This window comes from Miscanthus floridulus, chromosome 8 (genome assembly GCF_019320115.1).
Source record: "Miscanthus floridulus cultivar M001 chromosome 8, ASM1932011v1, whole genome shotgun sequence".
NCBI lineage: Eukaryota > Viridiplantae > Streptophyta > Magnoliopsida > Poales > Poaceae > Miscanthus > Miscanthus floridulus.
In genome coordinates, this window is record NC_089587.1 from 6,184,183 (window position 1) to 6,205,088 (window position 20,906).

General features: G+C 44.3%; 3 protein-coding genes across 3 annotated transcripts; 2 read left to right on the forward strand and 1 right to left on the reverse strand.

Annotated features, from left to right (window-relative positions):
• The first annotated feature begins 13 nt into the window (after positions 1-13).
• LOC136470985 (probable calcium-binding protein CML11) lies at positions 14-692 on the forward strand. Its single transcript, XM_066468714.1, has one exon. It carries the CDS (start codon positions 14-16, stop codon positions 431-433), a length of 420 nt encoding a protein of 139 aa, XP_066324811.1. The 3' UTR covers positions 434-692.
• Positions 693-10,360: 9,668 nt separating this feature from the next.
• On the reverse strand, positions 10,361-14,560 carry LOC136470986 (uncharacterized). The gene is made up of 12 exons (XM_066468715.1): positions 14,539-14,560; positions 13,636-14,057; positions 13,461-13,541; positions 13,249-13,371; positions 12,897-13,141; positions 12,602-12,808; positions 12,398-12,490; positions 11,919-12,020; positions 11,420-11,821; positions 11,236-11,343; positions 10,955-11,140; positions 10,361-10,617 (listed from the first exon to the last, which is right to left on the reverse strand). Exons 2-12 carry the CDS (start codon positions 13,943-13,945, stop codon positions 10,606-10,608), a joined length of 1,869 nt encoding a protein of 622 aa, XP_066324812.1. The 5' UTR covers positions 13,946-14,057; positions 14,539-14,560; the 3' UTR covers positions 10,361-10,605.
• Positions 14,561-18,173: 3,613 nt separating this feature from the next.
• LOC136470987 (uncharacterized) lies at positions 18,174-20,552 on the forward strand. The gene is made up of 3 exons (XM_066468716.1): positions 18,174-19,411; positions 19,496-19,583; positions 19,680-20,552. The coding sequence occupies exons 1-3, from the start codon at positions 18,231-18,233 to the stop codon at positions 20,439-20,441; spliced, it is 2,031 nt and encodes a 676-aa protein (XP_066324813.1). The 5' UTR covers positions 18,174-18,230; the 3' UTR covers positions 20,442-20,552.
• Positions 20,553-20,906: the final 354 nt, after the last annotated feature.

Genomic DNA, 20,906 nt, shown 5'->3' on the forward strand with positions numbered 1-20,906 from the left:
CCGAGATATTTGCATGAGCGACGCGACCACGGCCCCCACCGCCGACGCTTCTGCCGTGCACAAGCAGGCGCCGTCCGCCGCCGTGTCGCTGGAGACGACGATGGCAAGCATCCGACGGGGCGGCGGCAGCTCCGTGGCCGCCACCATCAGCCAGGCGTCGCAGCAGCAGCAGCAGCCGCGGCTGGACGACGACCAGCTGGCGGAGCTGCGGGAGATCTTCTGGTCCTTCGACCGCAAGGCCAACGGCAGCCTGACGCCCAGCGCCGACCAGCTGGACGCGCTCATCACCCGCGCCGACACCAACTCCAACGGCCTCGTCGAGTTCTCCGAGTTCGTCGCGCTCGTCGCCCCCGACCTCCTCGCCGACCGGTCCCCTTACTCCGAGGACCAGCTCCGCAAGCTCTTTGCCATCTTCGATGGCTTCATTGATTAAACAGCGTTATTACAATCAAATTGCAGACAAGGCTGCAAGAAGCTAGGGGACTCAGCCCAAACAAAGGAAGTTAGAAAAGAAGAAGCATGTTGGGCGCAGAGGTGTACTGCAAAATTCGCCGTTCTTTTGGTATGGACAACTTGGAACACGGTAAGGTTGGAGATCATCCCCTCAACATCATCAAGTATTGCCTTGATCTCCGACCAGTCGGTTTCCAATACAATATGATTAGTTGTTCCTTCTGGTATAATTCGGACGCCATCCCGAAAAGCTTCAGCCTCTGCCAAAAGCGCCGAGCCGGTGGAATCTAACCAACGTGCTGATGCCCTCAACAAAGAACCTGTGTTGTTGCGCATTACTATACCCCGGTCGCGCCAGAGTTGGACTCAGGAGAAAACGCCCCGTCAACGTTGATCTTGTAGTGCCCATCTTCCGGCAGCCGCCAGCGCATTACTTGCGTCGCCTCTCCTCCAGTGGCCACCTTGAAGCCATTGGCAAGCTCACTGCAAGTATCGATAGCCCATTCTAGAGCTTTGCCCGGGTCTATAGGAACCTTGCCATGGTGGCGGTCGTTTCTACTTATCCACAAGGACCACATACCGCATATAATTACCCCTCTATCTCCCTCACTGCATAGAGAGTTGTCCAACAAATCTCATGTCCATGTACTAGGGCATAGCTTAGGGACTTTGATGCCAGTGAGGGTTCTAAGCTTGTCCCAGAACTTCACTACAAACTTGCACTGGGTGAGTGCATGATAAGTCGTCTCATCCTCCATTCCACAAACTTTACAGGTCGGCAATGGATCTATATGCTTTCGATGAAGGTTAGCACGGCATGGCATGTAGTCATGTGCTACTCTCCACCAAAAAACTCTGACCTTTGGAGGAACTTTACATTTCCACAATTCTTGCCAAAAAGGGTCATCGGCAGCCACCGAATGTGATGCCCGGCCTTCTCTATGGTCTCGCTCACGGCATTCTTGCTCCGCTAGCAGGCGATATGCCGACCGAACTGAGTATAAGCCATGGCACTTGGCGGACCAAGCCCAGAAGTCCCTTTGACACCGACCCAGCGGAATCCTCTTCACCGCTTGTGCATCCATGGACAGCAAGTACTCAGTGAGAGCTTGTGAGTTCTAGGTAACGCCATCAGCTGTTAGCAGCTCACAAAACCGCAGAGCCGTAGCCTCAGGTCGCGGACAAATAGGTTTACTGCCAATGGCACCCGGTATCCAGCGATCTCTCCAAATATTTGTTGTTTCCCCATCCCCAATTCTGCGAATGAGGCCGCACTCCAAGGCCTTACGACAAGCCAAGATTGCTCGCCATGTGTGCGACGAATTCCTCTTATTATGGTATTCAAAAAATCATCGTAGGGAAATATTTGCCCTTCAAAACCCGCGCACATAGCGTATTTGGGGCAGTCATCAAACGCCACCCTTGTTTTCCCAGCATAGCTATGTTAAAATGTTTGACATCCCGGAACCCCATGCCACCATTGCGCTTTGGTATTGTGAGTTCCTGCCAACGTCTCCAATTTATACACTACTACACAAAATCTTTTGCGCAGCGTTTCCAAAATAGCCTCAGAGGCGGGCGGCAATTTCAACCGCCTCGGTTAATGCCTAGGATTAACCGAGGTAGGCAATTTTATTAACCGAGGCGGTCATAATCAACCGCCTCGCAAAATTGATTTACGGAGGCTGTCAAACCTAAAATCTATTAACCGAGGCAGGCCTTATCCAAAAATACCCCCCATTTTCGGAGGTGGGCCTCGGTTAATATTGTCGAGGCCCCAAAAAAAGTCCAAATTGGATTCTTCCCGGGCTCATATAAATGTAAGACTTAGGGTTTCACTTAGACACTAGCTCTCTCTCTCTCTCTCTCTCTCTCTCTCTCTCTCTCTCTCTCTCTCTCTCTCTCTCTCTCTCTCTCTCTCTCCTCTCTCTCTCTCTCTCGGTCTCTCCCCGCGCAGCGCCCCTCTCTCGGTCTCTCATCACGCGGCGCGCTTCTCTTCCCGACACACTCCCCTCCCACTCCCTCTCCCAGCCCGATGCTCCCACTCTCTTCCTCTCCCCTCCCCTTTCCTCCCCTCCCACTCCCTCTCCCAGCCAGGGCCCCCTCCCGGCCAGGGCTCCCTCCCGACGGGCGCAGGCGCAGGAAGAGAAGCGAGGAGGGCCAAGGTGAGCTCCAGGCCGGCGGATCCACGGCGGGTGGTCCTCGCGACGGCGGCCGGCATTGGATCCGGCGAGGAGGGCCAAGGGGAGCTCCACGGCGGCGGATCCACGGCAGGTGGGCCTCGCGACGGCGGCATGCGTCAGATCCGGCTGCTAAGGCTCAGATCCGACGACGATGGGGTTGCGGCGGCTGGTGTGGGTCCAAGGTAGGTCAGCTCTCCCCATCTCCCTCTCTTTTCCTCTCTTCATCTCCCTCACTCTCTCCCTCGCCGGTGATCAGATCCACGGCGGTGGCGGGCGGATCCGGCGGGGAGCAGCGGCGTGGAGGCGGTGGATCTGGTGGGGAGGTGCCCATTGATGGCGGATCCGGTAGGGAGGAGCGCGCCGGCGGCAGATCCGACAGGGGGGAGGGTGGATCCGGCATGGAGAAGTGCACCAGCGGTGGATCCGGCGGCGTGGCTCTAGATCCGGCGTCGGGTAGCGGCGGCGGCTCGAGGCCCAGATCTAGGCCCGGTTAGGGCTGGATACGGTTTTTTTTTTTGTTTTTTTATTTGATTTACCGAGGCGGTCATTTAGGCCGCCTCAGTTAAGGTTTCATTTATCGTGACCTTTGCACCGAGGCGGTTGCGAAACCGCCTTGGTTAATCGATTTTGCCCGCCACGGTAAAGATATCTGTAGTAGTGATAGCTCGGCTATCCGCAGCACCACCCCACCAGTAGTTCGAGATAGCTAACATAATTTTCTTTCTTGTAGTCGGCGATAGTAAGAAACAGTTCATCAGATATGTAGCGATGGACTGCGCAACTGACTTGACCAGGACTTCTTTAGCGACACCACTAAGCGACTTCTCGCTCCAGCCTCCGACCAAACCCCGGATTTTCGCCGGGATCGATTCAAAGGCTTCAGTGGTGCTCTGCCCTACAGCTGTAGGTAACCCCAGATACTTCTCACTTAACGCCTCTGTGATGATACATGTGGCTTGCTTCATTTCCTCCTTCATACCATGGTCACAATTAGCACTGAAAAAAATGGCAGATTTTGCCACATTCACCATTTGGCCAGACCCTCTCTGGTAGGAGCGTAGGATATCTGCTAAGCGTGTCCCCCATCTTTCGCTAGCCTGCGTGAAACCATGCAGTCATCGGCGAATAGCAAGTGGGACACCCAGGGAGCATGAATACCCACTCTGACTCCTTTGGCTAAGAAATTAGGCCCTGAGAATTTCAGCATACTCGAAAAGCCTTCGGCACATAGGAGAAATAAATAGGGAGACATGGGGTCACCTTGTCTGATTCCACGTGAGGGAGAGAAAGCATTTGACAAATGCCCGTTCACCCTAACAGAGAACATGACAGTCTCCACGCAATTCATGATCAAGTTCACTAGACATTCTCGGAAGCCTAGCTTAATCATGATGCTGCGGAGGTAAGCCCATATCAAGTTTCACTGCACAAGCTCCAGTCTTGCCTTTTTTTCTTTTTTAGATAGTGAATGTGCTCATAAGCCACCAGCACATTATCAGTGATAAGCCGGCCTGGAACGAATGCTTATAAGAAGGTGCTAGTGCTAAAATCTGCACTGAGTGCATTTTTGTTTAGTGATTCCAGCCATAACTATTCAGTAACAACATTAGAACAGCAACGTAGCACATAGACGGAGGTACAATTATGTACCCAAGTAAGCATAATTTGTACATCAGCTAGCCAGTCAAGACTCAAGAGTGAAATTTGTATGTGCACAAGATATATCTTATTTACCATTTGACAGTTCTTTTTTTTTTTTGAGGTAACCGGTGGTCCTCCTGATTTCCCAATCAAGTTGTCCCTATGTCCAAGTCTGCTAGTACAAAAAAGATTTTTACAGACGCCTTTTCTAACAGAGGCGGTTGACTTAGGACGCCGCCTCCAACCTTGGCTGGAGGCACTATAGCTTCATAACCGTTGCTGGAAATCAATTTCAGGGGTGGTTCCCTTAAGAAAACCGCCCCTAGAAATGTATCCATATCTAGGGGCGCGGTTCAATTAAGACAACCGCCCCTGAAAATACGATTTTTTTGGGACGTTCGTCTTTACAAAACCGTCTCTAGAAGAGACAGATTGTCAAGGATGGTTCTCTTAAGAGAACCGCGTCTCGACAGGGGCGGTGTTCTTAGTCAACCGCTCCTAAAAATAATCCCTGTAAATATCCTTCTTCCTCCTCGCGACAGTGCTGTTGAGCACCATTGTTGAGCTCACTCGGAGGCAAGAAATAGCAAAAATAGAGGGGGGAGGTTTTGCCCTTTGAACCTTTGAAGGAGTTGGGTTTGAGAGGTGAGCTTGTGGCATCCCTAATCTCTTTTCAAACTTTACCTATACATTTCTTTCACAAATTTTTTGTTCTCATGTAGATCTAGAGATACATGCATGATGTTTGATTTTTTTTAGTCGCTCACTTGGAGGTGAGAAATAGCAAAAATAGAGGGGGGAGGTTTTGCCCTTTGAACCTTTGAAGGAGTTGGGTTTGAGAGGTGAGCTTGTGGCATCCCTAATCTCTTTTCAAACTTTACCTATACATTTCTTTCACTAATTTTTTGTTCTCATGTAGATCTAGAGATACATGCATGATATTTGATTTTTTTTTTAATCTTTCCTAGCAATTTAGACTCATTTTTGCCCAACTTACTTGGCTCACATGAACTCTAGTTAATTTGTATATTTACTTTGTCATTATTGGTACATAGCTTTTTTATATCATTTTTTTAAGCTCTAGGTCTAGTTGTTTACACCATAATTTGGAAGAAGGGTCTCAGAAGCTCGAGAGCTCCCAAAATCATGTCAGCAAGGGACCAATTGCGTGCAGATCGAAACCAGCTGATTCGGATGCAGCACAAGAATCGGCTTTCTTCGTATAGCGCCAGCAGATAACGACAGAGGCTATGATCGGCACTGGGACAAAAAGGGACAAAAAGGGAAAGATTAGAGTCTAAGTTATCTTAAATTAGGAATGTTTTCATTTTTATGCCAAAGATTGTAGAAAATCGTGCTCGAGTAGGATTCATGTTTAGACTCCAGGTATAAATACCAAACCCCGGCTATTGTGAAGACACAATCAATCAAATACAAGTCAATTACTTTTTTCGACTCCGGCCACCCCTTAGCAGTAGGAGTAGAGTAGATCTCGGCGAGTTCTTCAGCGAGTACGGCTGCATCGATCCGGTCGACCTCCACTGCTTGTCTATAAGTACCGTCATGGTTTATACCTCTATTCGTGTGGCTGCATCGATCCGGTCGACCCCCACTGCGACTCTGGTATAAGCTAGTTATCGACTCTTGCCTAGTTCAAGTATGGCCTATGTGATTCTGCCTCACACCCCACTGCTTAAACTAGATCAAGGTCAAGTTATCGGCTCTACCTTAGTATGACAGTCTTTAGTAGATTCATTAAGTTACCGATATTGCTTATTGCTTTCATTGTTTATCTAATTACGGCAATATCACTCTGCCCGATTAAGATTGATCTAGATTGGCCATATATCTTACCTAACTCATCATTTGCTAATCTAAAATTGATCTAATCTACATCTTAAGCGATGGGTTATGCTTTTATCAGCTATTTTGCATCAATCTTAATCACGCATAGCGTGCGGTTAAGGCATGTTCGATCTTGAGTAGATCTATTGGTTAGCGAGAACCGTTTCACGGCCCGTTATCACGGCCTGTGGGATTCTACCTCTCACCCCACTGTTAGCACCGTGGAGTGGGGATCGTTAGTTGGTAGGTCCGTTCCTAAGAAGGCATGACCTTAACTGTGCGTTATGCCTGAATCGGTTGTTTAGCCGATATCGAGCGTTTTCATGAACAGTTCACATTACGAGATCATTGAAGTAGAGATAAGTCGAAAGATATGTTAGCCCCATGATCTTATTATTGTATTATGGCCTGCATGATTCTGCCTCATGCCCCACTGATATTAGTCATGAGTTAGGGTCATCGAGTCTATTGTTGTTTCTATGGCCTGCATGATTCTGCCTCATGCCCCACTGGTCATGGCGATAGATGAGATCTAACATGTTCATTAGATTTATCTTTATTAAATGGTTAAGTGGTGTTGAATTGTTTCTTTATATAAGAAGGAGTTTGGTTACTTGTAATCATTGGCTCAGTATACACCGATCATCATTGATATCTTATTGCCATTGATTAATATTTACTTAAATAATATTTATCCTAAATGATAACCGATTCTTCTTATACAACCTCATGAGCTTTAATCGATTTATTCTTATGAATATGTTGGAATCGACTATTTAGTCGATCTCTTCTCATATCGGCTCTCAGAGCCGCATATTTGGGACTGTCTGGCAACACCGGCACGTTCCGCCCTTAATTACTAATAAGCTTTCTCTCCTTGTCAATTGTAGGATCAAATTGACTGGCATATCTCGAGAGGATTGCGCAGGATCGACCACCCTTACGCTGAAGCTAGGCGGATCTGCTTCATCGAGCGGACCCTTCCGGCTTGCTGCGTGTGTCCTCGGCACGGAGATGAAAATTCTGTGTCGACACACGTTTCTGGCATGCCCGGTGGGACCCTACAATCGTCATGACGGTTCATAACAACGACAACATCCTTGTGGTACATTATGAAGACCTACCTGATGAAGATTAGGATACCATCAACAAAGCTACAGAAGAATTTCAGAAGAAGTGCTTGTTGTCCTACACCAAAACACGTGACAACACCATTATTCAGAAATTTCCACTACCAAGAGTTCTACTACATGGGCAAACAGATACGGTCGAAGCTGAAGACAGGCGTTTCTTTATGAAAGCCATAGACAAATCTGTTTGTGATGCCATATCAAGCCGCAATGAAGCTTTCGTTGACGCATTTCACAACGCCATGAAAGAGGTGATTCATGGAATTCCAATTGGTCAGGTTGGATCGACTTTTTACAACATTCTAGATCCGTCGACCCAAGGGACTCATCAAGTCGGTACCAGCCATCAAGAAGCAGCACCAGCTGGTAATGGTGACGTCCAGGCACTTCAAGGTTCGTCTGAACAAACTCTAGGTACTACTACGAATCAAATACAGTACAATCCTGGACCGTCAGTACAGCATGTGCTGCAGCCGGTGGGGCAAAGTTAGAACCAGATGATCAATTTTGGCACATCAGGCCACATACCGTCGTCGGCTCAAAAGATAGCACCATCAATTCAAAAGATCCGTAGAGATATAGATCCTTGTGTCTATAATCAGAGACTTCAAGCGGAAAGCCAGCAAAGGACCCAATAGATTGAAATTCCACAAGGCTATCACTATGGCATGGATTATAACACCCTCCACATGATACCAAATCTAGGATATCAAGGCACGCGGGATTTCAATCCACAGATGAGTCAGCAAGTACCGAGAAATCCAAATCCGCAAGCTGATGAGTTGCTGCTGAAGGTGACCGAGATGATGAAGAATCAGTTCGGTCTAAAGACAAAAGGGCTGACCTTTTCGTACAAACGCCCATATCCAGAGTGGTATGATTTGGTCGCTCTTACTACAAATTACTAGCTCCCAGAGTTCGCCAAGTTCACTGATCAAGATAGTACAAGCACCATAGAACATGTCAGTCGGTACCTTACATAATTGGGCGAAGCGTCAGTTGAGGATACCCATCGAGTTTGTTTCTTCTCCTTATCCCTGTCAGGGCCAGCCTTCACTTGGTTCTCGTCACTACCAGTCAACTCCATTGCCAATTGGATTGACCTAGAGAAGAAGTTTCATACATATTTCTACACTGGGACTAGAGAAAAGAAGATAACCAATTTGACAACCATGAGACAAAGGACTAATGAATCGGGCACTGAGTTTCTTTAGAGATTCCGAGAGACTAGGAACTTGTGCTTCTCATTGAGCTTGGCCGATGATCAGCTAGCCGCTTTAGCTGTCTAAGGAATGCTGCCGATGTGGAAAGAAAAGCTGCTAGGACAAGAATTTGACAACTTGGGTCAATTGGCTCAACGAGTGACAGCGCTCAATAGCCAATTCCAGAGTATGCGCAGAGATACCCGATTCCAGAAGAGTACCACAGTAGCCGAAGCTTATAATCCATATTCGATTGATGATGGCTATGAAGATGAAGAGGAACAAGTTGCTGCAGCTGAATGGAATTGGGGCAAGAAGACGATGATGGTACCCAATCCTTAGGAAAGAGGAGTCGAGGAGAGCTATGACTTTGACGTCACAAAATCAGACAAGCTCTTTGACTTCTTACTCGAGAAGGGCCAGATCAAATTGTCGGACAATCATGTTATGTTACCCCCTGAACAGTTGAAGAATAAGAAGTTCTGCAAGTTCCATAATGCTACTTCTTATTCCACCAATGAATGCTGAATTTTTCAGCAGCACATACAGAAGGCTATTCAGCAAGGGAGGCTCAAGTTCGATACGCCTCGAAAAATGAAAGTCGATGATAATCCTTTCCCAGGAGATCAAAATATGGTTGATATTGGGCTATTCAAATGAAAGACTAAGGTCCTAACATCGGCCAGATCAAGAGAAGCTAGAACAGTTGATCCCAAGATGCAAATATCGGCTGATGAATACAGAGAGAATAGAAAATGCCATGCTCAGCAGAAGAGCCGATATGAGCAGGAGGAAACATCAAAGGATGGAGCGATGAAGCCACGAGTTACATCTTAGATCCTATTGAATAAGTGGCAGCGGCAGAAGGAAAAGGATTATCAGTGGTGGCTAGAAGATCAGGAATACCAGCGTCAACTAGAAGAAGAGAGGTATAAAAGAAAGCAAGCCGAATCGCACTGGAATTGTCCTTTCTTCAGATACTGCTGGAACGAAGGTTTGAAATTGCCTACCAGACATAACTGTCCAGAATGCAGCAATCAATGTTGGGAGTTTAGGCAATCTCAAATCAACCACCGGTCTATCCATGCCTAGGATCACTACAAGATTTTCGGTCTACTGCAACACCAAAAAAGTGTAGCAAAAGACCCAAAAATGGTAGCCATAGTAATTTTGCTACCAATTTTTTTTGGTTAAATGTCGTTGCACTTGTAAGGGTAGCAATAGCATAATGCAATGGGTTACATTTTAGTTGCGACACACATCCCCTCTATTGCAACACTTTTGACGCTTTTGCAACACCTGGTGAGTGTTGTAACAAAAGCAATTGCAACCACTATGGGTGTGGTAATAGTATCAATTGCAACGAACTAGGCGTTGCTAGCGATACGTATTGCGACACGCTGGTCGTGTAGCAACACAATGCAAGCGCAACGCAACACAGGTGTTGCAATCGTGGTTGTTGCTACGCAGAGAAAGCATTGCAATAGAGGTTCTCTATTGCCACGTCGCCTAAATGGTTGCTATAGGTGGCTTAGGTTATTGCAACATCTCTTCAGGTTGGTTGCTACAGAGAGGTCATATATTGCCACGTTTCTGAATGGTTGCTATAGATGGCATAGGCTATTGCCATGTTACTTAGGTTGGTTGCTACAGACAGGTCATCTATTGCCACGTTACTAACTATCTGGTTGCTATAGGTAGATTCCTCTATTGCCACCGTCATCTTTTTGTAGTTGCAAGAGATAGTTTCTCTATTGCCACGATTATCGTACCTATTGCCACGACTAAATGTGATTGTTATATGTGCCATCATATATTGCAACGCCAGATTAATATATTAATAATTCATGTTGCGACACTTTGTTTGGTAGCTTAAATTAATAATCGCAAAACGACAAATACATAATGAAGGAAGCATCGACATCCATTAAAACGAAATATAATTTGTTCATACAAAATCTTTAACAAAACACACCGAGTGTCAAACTAAATGAGAACACAAGTAGATAGCTTAACACATAATAATGTGTTAAGCACAGACAACTGTTTGAACTCATTCGAATCAAAAGACTAATGTCTACTGTAGCAGCGAAGGTTCCCTTGATATGTATGTTGGCCATCGTCCCACCATTCGCATGCTCCTTCTCAAACTCAAGATTCCTCCTGAAAAAATCATTGACATGCATTAGTTAAACTGAGACTAGTGGTGGCAAAGCTAATTGAACACTGAAGCAAAACACGAGCTGCAGTACTAGAGTTCTGTGAGCTGCAGTACTATCAACCATGAACTTTGAAGCGTAAAGCAAATATAAACATACATGCAGCTGCCTCCCAAGACATTTTATGAGCACAAACACATCCATATATATTTCTAATCAGCAAGAGGAAACTAAGCCTGGACCATATTTAGGAGCAGAACAAAAGAATAGCTATGTACTTCTCCAAAAGGACTATATGTTCCTTTTTAATGCAAAGAGAGATAAAAGGTTTCACATAGTACCTGTGTATTCTTTTTGGACAATGCAGATCTTTTCCTAGCCGCAGTTTCCTTCAGTTGCTTTGCTGTAGTATAAACAGCACCCGAATTCGCTGCCAAATTACTTCTAGTCATGCGCCCTCTAGTGAGACGTTCTTCAGCTACGGAAGAAGGGGGTTGTTGTTCTGGCTGGCTGGTTTCTTGGGTAACCTGAAAATAAATGGTTGGTGGTAAAAATTACACCCCTTGACAAGAATATGACATGCATGTTACAATTAAACATTCTTCAATTATCATCAAACTACCTGCTGACTATGCATCATGTGTTCTCCCATTGTAGTTGTTACATTTTGTGTCCCCTCAATTGTTGCAGCAGCAGCAACATTTTCAGTTGGCTCCACAATTGTGCTAGCCTGCATTTTGAATTGGGTTCAAGATCATGATTTTCAGTTCAATAAACTATGAGAACATAGATGTTGTTAATATTACCTTTTGTACTGAAGCTTGCTGTTGGGCTGCTTGCAACATTAACATAGCTTGCCTAAGTGCTTCTCTATCAGCCTCCCTTTCCTTGTTCATCTGTTCAAGCTGACGCCTATGTTCTTGCCTCTCGGCTTCCCTTTCAACTTCTTGAGCTTCTAGTCTATCTTGCAGCCGTCCAAACGATTCAATGAGGGCTTCCTCCTGTTGCAGTTTGCGCTGGTAGTCCTCCGATAGTAGCTCCTTTCTAGTTGGGTACCTTGCAAGGTAACCATTAGCATGCATCTTGTTTGATTTGATTTTTCTCGTTTCCTTGTAGGTTGATTGGAAAATCTGGTTCTGCTCCAAGTCTGAGACGACATTTGCGTCAGGCCTTGACTCCAGCTCCATAATCTTCCTGGTTGCATTGTCCTAACAAAGCAAAGACATTTAGTTAATTAAAACTTTAATTCTAAGCGAGGACAGTTGCATCACTTAATAAGGGTTGTAAAAACTGTTTAATACTCACATAGACTTCCCTAGATTCCTCGCTTGTCCATTGTCCATTTTGTTGGTGGGTCATCATAAAAAGCTCCATATCATTTGGCTCTTCACCAGTTAGTTGGTCCCTCTAATTAGGCAAGAATGTAAAAAAATTAGCCATATTTCATAATCTAGTGAAATGTAGAAGCTTTTATAAACTGTAAAGATAAGGAAGATATCCACCACGAATTTAAAAACAGAAGATAACAGAAATATTTATTGCTATTGAAAAAGAACAGGAATCCAAGTTCTTCTTTTTGTTGGCACACATTAGTTTTAGTACTTTTCAGCTTTCTGTATACAAGGATGCAAAATATATTTTTTTGTAGTGGGCAGTGGGCTAAATATCTCTATCAAATACAAAGACTATATAGGTTATAACAATATCATGTCATTGTCATTCGGGGGCACAAGCACAAACCATAAAAAATGCCTGAAGGAAAACCTTGTGACAGAATTTTTTACCTTCTCATAGCTCAATTGAGAAAAACCCTTTGATCCTGTAACATGGTGTATCTGTCGATTGTGCCGATTCTGAGAATTCTTATTGCTAATCCTCTGCACAGAACCAGCAATGATTTGATTTTTATAAAATCAGCAGTGCGCAAAACATAAACCTTGACGTCAGAAGTGGAATTGGCAAGTTTTTTTTAAAAATTGGGAACAAACCTGGAATTCTTCGGTGCCAAAATACGACACCAGATAGTGCCACTCAACAATGTCTAATTCTTCTGGCCTATGTCTCATTCTCTCTTCATAGGTGGTGTACGCCTTGTAGGTAGCACTAAATGTAGATCGCCATCCTTTGTAACGGTCATTAGCCACCGTCCATATCTTGATTCTGTTCGCCTCGTTATCCTCAAGGTCCCACTTAGCCTGCTCAAGGTAAAGCCTAAATAAATTACTTCTTAAACAATAATTTGGTATTGAAATTTTGACATCCACATGGATAACAGAAGCTTACCAGCACATCGTTTGCTATTGCAATTTTGACATCCACATGGATATCTCTCCATGTTCTTACTCCGATGAGAGGTGCTCTTTTCCTCGTGAACAGTGTTATTTCATCAACAAATATTCGTTTGTTTGAACCTACAGGTCCTCCAAGCCTAGAGAACTGGATGCTAAGATTCTGAGACGCCTCCCTAGTTCTCTTGTTTGTTGCTGTCCATCCTTTCAAGTTACCTCTTGGCTTCCTCTTTTTGGAGTCTTGTCCATGAAAAACAATTATATACAAAGCAAAACACTTAAAAAACTATTGACATAGTTTAAAATTAACTGAACCTCACAATAAATTGAAAATATTCATTACTTACTAGTTCCCTCTCCCTGTGGAATGAAACGCCGAGCATGAGATGGTCTGTTTACTGGCGGTGTGGGGTTGCTATCTTCACTTGAAAGTACTACATCTGTATGATGATTACTGTCCACATATGCCACTGCAGAAAATATTGGTCACTTGTGTAAGATATGATATGTTTGTGAAGGAATATTAACAATAGACATGTAGGGACAGATGTTATATTACTAATATCATTCAGTTGTCCTTGCACCCTTAACCATTCTTTGTAAGTTTTGGTGGTGTCATCCCTGTCGATATCTTTCAAATCTGGGTCAGCCAAGCTAATATTAGTACAAAGGCTTCTCCAATATAAAATAATACAACAATTTTGAAATATATAGGAGTCCAACATAACACTTACCCATGAATCGGTTTTCCTTATGCATGACGTGCAACCATTCCTTGTAAGCATCAATTGACTCCTCATCTTCATCTATATTCTCTTCCCTAATGGGTCTCCTTCCAAGTACTTTCAAGGGTGTTATGTTCACATTCTGGTCTATTTTTTGTTCCTTGGACAGCAATAGTCTGACCTGTCTTTCCTCCTCATTACATGCTATCATAGCATCTGCATTGACTTCTTCTTCGATTTCGTGTAATGTTGCTGCATTACCACATCTCCTCTTGTAGTACAAATAGTCCCTTACCCTATACCCCAATTGTAATTTCATTGCAAGCAAGTTACTCAGGGTGAGATCAGCCCTAGTGATTCTAATAGTAGAAGACTCTTGCCCCCCCGGCAATCCCTCGCAAGTGAAATAGAGAGTCCATGTTTGATCCGAGCTGCCAAATATTACAATAGTATCAAACTTAAGCACTAGTGATGATACAACAATATACTTAAAAGGAAACCAGTGTACATATAGTATGTGTACAGACAGAGAAAGTAATTAAAACTTAGTGCCACTTATTTGAACTATATGTGCACCCCCATGACTGAAATTAAAGTAAACCAAAAAAATATTTATACTAGGAAACACTAAATATTGCACACTTGTTCTTCTTAGCTTAATTGATAGGAAATGCCTACAGTCCCATTCTAAATTAGAAATATGTATACTATGTGTATGGACAGAGACCAAACTCATTAATCCCTACATATCATTAATCCCAGGCATTCGATCTACATTATCCCCATGGCGCACTGCTTCCTGCATGTCCCTGCAGCGTCGATGCTCTTAGGCTACATTTTTCCCAGAACATTTTCAAGATTATATATCTAAAACTCTAAACCCGAGATGTTGAATCCAAAAATATGTGTTACCTATCATTGGTCTCATTGATTGGCAGGGAGCTCTCTTGTTGATCACCATGTGCTGCTGTCGACCTGGATGAACGTGTTGCCCCAAAAAGGGACATGGTGGCGTTGGGTCTGTATGAACTTGCCGGCGCCGCTGCCGGAGTTGTTGGCATCCCGGACGAACGTGTTGCCCCAAAAAGGGACATGGTGGCGTTGGGTCTGGATGAACTTGTCGGCGTCGCCGCCGCCGCCGCCGCCGCTGGAGTTGTTGGCATCCCCGCTCCTGCAGGTGTGCGCATCGACGTCGAGGACGGAGGTGTTCCACTCGTTGGAGTTGTCGTCATGTTCGACTTCTCTTTGGTGGAATCCAAAAACCCTAACCGTGTGGAGGCGGCGACGTGGTAGATGAGGAAGTCGCGAAATAAAAGGGGGCGGCGTGGGGGGAGGAAACGGGAAGTCGCGAAATAAAAGGCGGCGACGTGGTAGATGAGGAAGTCGCGAAATAAAAGGGCGCGAGAGTTTTTCGTCACGGACCGTCCGCCAAGAGTAGACACCCAAACTTCTATGAAACACTGCTGGACTCAATCAAATTTTGCTAGGGCCAACTTTCAGAGTACTTATCCAACTTATCCCACTAGTTTATTTACTTTTAAGAGACCTCATAGGAGTTGGTCAAGCCCAAACCTATGAAAAGATAGCAACAACCAACTCGCACCCACTCAGACATGTCCCACCAGGCCACCATAACCCATCATGTGTAGTTTTTCCTAGTCATCTAAGAGTTACATGTAGAGTACAGAGTACTTTCTCCTCTAATACTACTAGTTTTTTTTACTAGGGCCAACTTTCAGAGTACTTATCCAACTTATCCCACTAGTTTATTTACTTTTAAGAGACCTCATAGGAGTTGGTCAAGCCCAAACCTATGAAAAGATAGCAACAACCAACTCGCACCCACTCAGACATGTCCCACCAGGCCACCATAACCCATCATGTGTAGTTTTTCCTAGTCATCTAAGAGTTACATGTAGAGTACAGAGTACTTTCTCCTCTAATACTACTAGTTTTTTTTACTAGGGCCAACTTTCAGAGTACTTATCCAACTTATCCCACTAGTTTATTTACTTTTAAGAGACCTCATAGGAGTTGGTCAAGCCCAAACCTATGATAGTTGAGGGGGTCAGGTAGACTTTTTCCTTTTTTATCCTAAGTATTTCTATGTTGTTTTAAGTGCTCAAATATCAAGTCAGTGTAAAACTCTAGAGTTAGCCACATTTCTCAATATCCAAGTCATGGTAAAATTTTAAATTTGTCAATGCCCAAGTCATGGTAAAATTCTAGTCTCTAAGTCATAGCAAAAATTCAGACTTAGCCATTTTTGCATATGTCTGTCCCATGGTAAAAATCAAATTTGACAATGTCCAAGTCATGGTAAAAATTTCAGCATGTCCATCTCATGGTAAATTTAGGGACTTAGCCAAAATTTTATATATCCATCTTATGCCGATCGAGCTGCATGCATGCTTCTCCGATCTCATGAATCGTGATGCGTGTGGTGGACTTAGCCAAAATTTTCTGATGCGCTGCCTACCAACCCACCGGATGGTCCGCCAAATGATCTGGACGGTCCGCCACTTGTAGCGGACGGTCCTCTGAACTCCACGGACGGTCTGCAGTACATAGGAGAATACTTCAGGTATACGTGCGGCTCGGACGCAGGGCATGGCCGCTTGCCCACAGCCCACCCCGTCCGTCCCTGCCTGACTCGCTTCTTCAGGGGATCCTCAGGGGGCGCTGCGCACGAGGGTGATTCAGGGGGCGCTGCGAACGAGGGTGGAGTCGCGATCCTCAGGGGGCGCTGCACACGGGGGTGAGGGCGACCGCCGCCACTGCTCGGCATCTGGACTCCTCCGACCTCCGCTCCACTGCCCTTCGGACCTCCATAGAGGTGCAACCCGTGGATCATAGAATCAGTTTTGAAGGTATGAGAATCAAAAGCTCCCAGCCTCTGATGTCTAATTTGTATTACCATATAGCTCGCTAATTGTGCTGTAATGTGATTAATTTAGGTAGAGTATAGCTGATTTCTGCCCTGATTTCCACGTCGATCGATCAATCAGACAAGCCGTCCTCGCGGCGAAAGGTACGAGATCACTATGGGCTGCACATATATAGTTCAATTATGTATGTAAATACACTGGCTAAATTGGTGATCATCGTTCATCTTCATCACGCAGATGTCAGGCGATGATAGGAGTTGGATGCGCTTGCCTCGTTCTTCAACCGAGTGGCAGAACAAATTCATGCAGTTTTTGGACAGGACATATAGTGGCACTTCGAGGGGTGGAACTGCAGCATGTCCGTGCCGTAAATGTCTATGCATGTCACACAGAACACGGGCTGTGCTTTAGATTCATGTCCTTTCAACAGGGTTTGCTGAAAGTTTTATAATGGAAGGGGAAGGTTCAGCTGATGTGGTTTTTCACAATGAAGATGCAGGACCTAGTGATGTACAAGTACACAATGACGACCCAGCAGCAGCAGATGTACAAGTACAGAATGATGATGAAGGTGCACCACATGATTCTGGAGTAGACAATGAAGAAGGCGGCGCACCGAGTGAAGATGATGAGGCCAGTAATTTGATTAAATCCCTAATTAGAGGTGAAATACGAGGAGAGATCGGTGATGAAGACGAGCCGAACGAGCAAGCCAAGGTCTTCTTCAAGTTACTACAGGAGGCAAAAAAGGAATTATATCCAGGTTGCGAAGATGGTACAAAGATATCTTTTATTGTGGAACTTTTCCAGGTTAAGTGCATGTATGGGATAAGTAACAAAGCATTGGAGGGGGTACTCTTTCTGATCTCAAAGTTTCTCCCTAAAGGTCATTGTGTCCCAAACACAATGGAGAAAGTGCAAAGGGTGGTTCGCGATCTAGGCTTGGACTATATCAAGATAGATGCATGTGAGAATCATTGTGTGTTATTTTGGAAGGAATATGAGAAGTTGGATATATGCCCCAAATGTAAAGCATCTAGGTGGAAAACAGATGACCGTGGTGATGGCCATGTGAACGATGGTCATGATAAGAAACGTCGTCGTGTCCCAGTCAAAATCCTTCGGTACTTCCCTCTCACACCTCGGCTACGCAGATTGTACATGTCAGAGAGCACGTCATCAGAAATGCGTTGGCATGAGGAAGGAAGAATAGATGATGGCAAACTACGTCATCCTGCTGACTCCAGGGCATGGAAGCACGTGGACAATATGTTTCCACGATTTAAAGAAGCTCGTAACGTTCGACTGGGTCTTGCTTCTGATGGCTTCAACCCATTTGGTATGCAAAATGTTACTTACAGTTGTTGGCCTGTTATCCTAATACCTTACAATTTGCCTCCTTGGTTGTATGAGAAACAATCTTATTGGATCATGTCGATGTTGATACCTGGCAAGAAAACTCCTGGAATGAATATTGATGTTTACTTGAGGCCCCTCATTGATGAGTTGAAGGCGCTGTGGAATACTGGTGTTAATTGTAGGGATGTAAAGGCAAAGGAAAACTTTACACTCCGTGCTATGATACTTTGGACAATCAATGACTTCCCTGCATATGCGATGCTTTCTGGTTGGAGCACAAAAGGAAAATTTGCATGTCCTTACTGTCACAAGGATACAGATTATTTGTGGTTGAAACATGGGAAGAAGTTCTGCTACATGGGACATCGTCGGTTTTTGCCCTTAGACCATCCATGGCGCATGAACAAGATGAGCTTCAACAATGAAGAGGAAACCAGAGAGGCTCCAGTTCCACTGTCTGGTCAAGATGTATTAGACCAATATGCAACTTTTCATCCAACGGGATTTGGAAAGGACATATCAAAAAAGAGGAAGCGTGATGAAGACGCAAGATGGCACAATTGGAGGAAGAAGAGTATTTTTTTTGAGCTCCCCTACTGGTCTTCTTTGATCATAAGGCATAATTTGGACGTGATGCATATTGAGAAAAACATATGCGAGAGCATATTAGGGACTTTGCTTGAAATTGAAGGGAAATGTAAGGACAGCGAGAATGCCCGCCTTGACATGGAACATCTTGGGATCAGGCAAGATCAGCATCCTGTGATTGATGATGACACGTACACCTTGCCAGCAGCGTTGTACTCTCTAGACAAGGATGACAAGAGGATTTTATGCCAATTTCTTCAAGGAGTGAAGATGCCTGATGGGTTCTGCTCCAATTTAAAGAGATGTGTTGACGATAAAACATGTAAGGTGTCTGGACTCAAAACTCATGACTACCATATTATTCTACAAAAACTATTGCCCTTAGTCATTAGAAGGATTTTGCCAGAAGATGTTGCCAGGCCATTGATTGAGCTCAGTAGGTTCTTCAGTGCACTTTGTTCAAATGAGTTGGTGCCAGCAGATCTTGACAAACTAGACAGTTCAATTAAAGAGACTCTTTGTCAGCTTGAGATGGTTTTCCCGCCTGCATTTTTTGACATAATGATTCATTTACCGGTCCATCTAGTTGAAGAGGCTAAACTAGGAGGGCCCGTGTGTTACAGATGGATGTATCCAGTAGAGAGGTATCTACGTACTGCTAAAGGATATGTCAGGAACAAGGCACAACCAGAAGGATCAATAGCCGAGGCATACATAGCTGAGGAGTGTCTTACATTTTGCTCTCGATTCTTCGACGTCGACACCAAGCTGAGTCGAGCTGATCGTCATGAAAATACAGTTGTGAATGAGCCTCCAAGTGGTCTAAGCATATTTAGTGAAATTGATTACAAGAGGAGAGGAAATAAGCTTAAGAATTTGGAGAAAGTTGAACTTCAAAAGATGAGGCACTACATAATTACTAATTGTGATGAAGCCAGGAAATGGGTAGAGTAAGTCGCAATTTTTACCACTAAATTTATCTTTTATCTGCTTGTTTGTGGCATCAACTAATAATTTGGTGCACTCTGATGTAGGGAGCATAAGACACAACTAACAAGGGATAGTTCAATTAACATTAAAAAACGACACAAGGAGCATTTTGTAAGATGGTTTGAAATCGAGGTATGTAGTATTATTTTATATTTTTAAATTCAACTTTATGGTCAGACCAACGTAGTAATTAACCGGTAGATGTCTAACTTGATTTTTAAATTGCAGATAGCAAAACTATATGAGAAAGGGGAAGCAAGTAAACTGATGCATGCCCTTTCTCAAGGACCTGACCCTCGAGCTCGTGTGTTGAATAGAGTGCACATCAATAATTGGCTATTTCGGACAGCTGCCATAGAGAAAAGTCTCGTGACACAAAATTCTGGTGTCCTTGTGAAGGGTGACGATAGTATAGGCAACATGACCTGGTATGGAGTCATTAGAAATATAATCTCACTGGAATTCCCACAAGAAAAAGAAGTTATATTATTTCAGTGTGATTGGTATGATGTGCCGGCTACCAGTACCAGCAGAAGCAGAGGGTACACTAGGGACAAATTTGGTATTATCGACATTGCTACTTCCATGTTTAGATATTCAGATGAACCTTACATTCTTGCTTCAAACGCTGAACCGGTGTTTTATGTCCCTATCGTGAACAAGCCGAGATGGTCTACTGTTGTTTTGGTGAGACCAAGAAATTTGTTTTCCATGCCAGACACAGGAAATGACGCCGATGCACTTGATGTGGGAATCCAAGAAATGAATGAATCAGGCCAAGGTCAGGAATTCTTAAACTGGTCAAGACAAGATAGGGCAGGCACAACTGGTTCTGCCGCCATTATTAATCAAGTGCGTAGCGAAGCAATTCCCGAACCTGTTGATGACTATATTGGTGATGATGATTCTGACGACGATGACACCTACATTGATGATGGGGTTATTGCACCAGTCATGGAAGAAAATATAGAAGATGATTTCTTTGCTTGAAGACAATTTTTTTTGTTGCACTGTTTGGTGGGAAGGGTCAATTGTCCTTCATATGCATATGTCGCACTTTATTATTTTTTTCTTTTGAACTGATGACATGGTTAAGTTTGAACCGTTGCATGGAACCTTAATGTTCGTTATGCTAATGAATACCTCTTGAGATAAATGTTTTAAGTATTTGAAATAAAGAGGTAAGTGGAAAGTTTTGAAATAAAAATCACGATTGCCCAAGAGTAATCACCGGTCGGCAAATGTTTGGACAAGGAAAGGTTCATTAGTGTGGTCACCATGTGACTGATGGTGCACGGTCAGGCATTTACTATCGCTAACAAAGTGACCAACCACCCCGGTACAACTTCAAGTACTAATTAACATCCACGCATACTTAACATCAAGTACTTAACAGCAACTACTACTTAACAGAAAGTTTCAGACACCAGGCATAAGGACGGAGATGCCGAGATG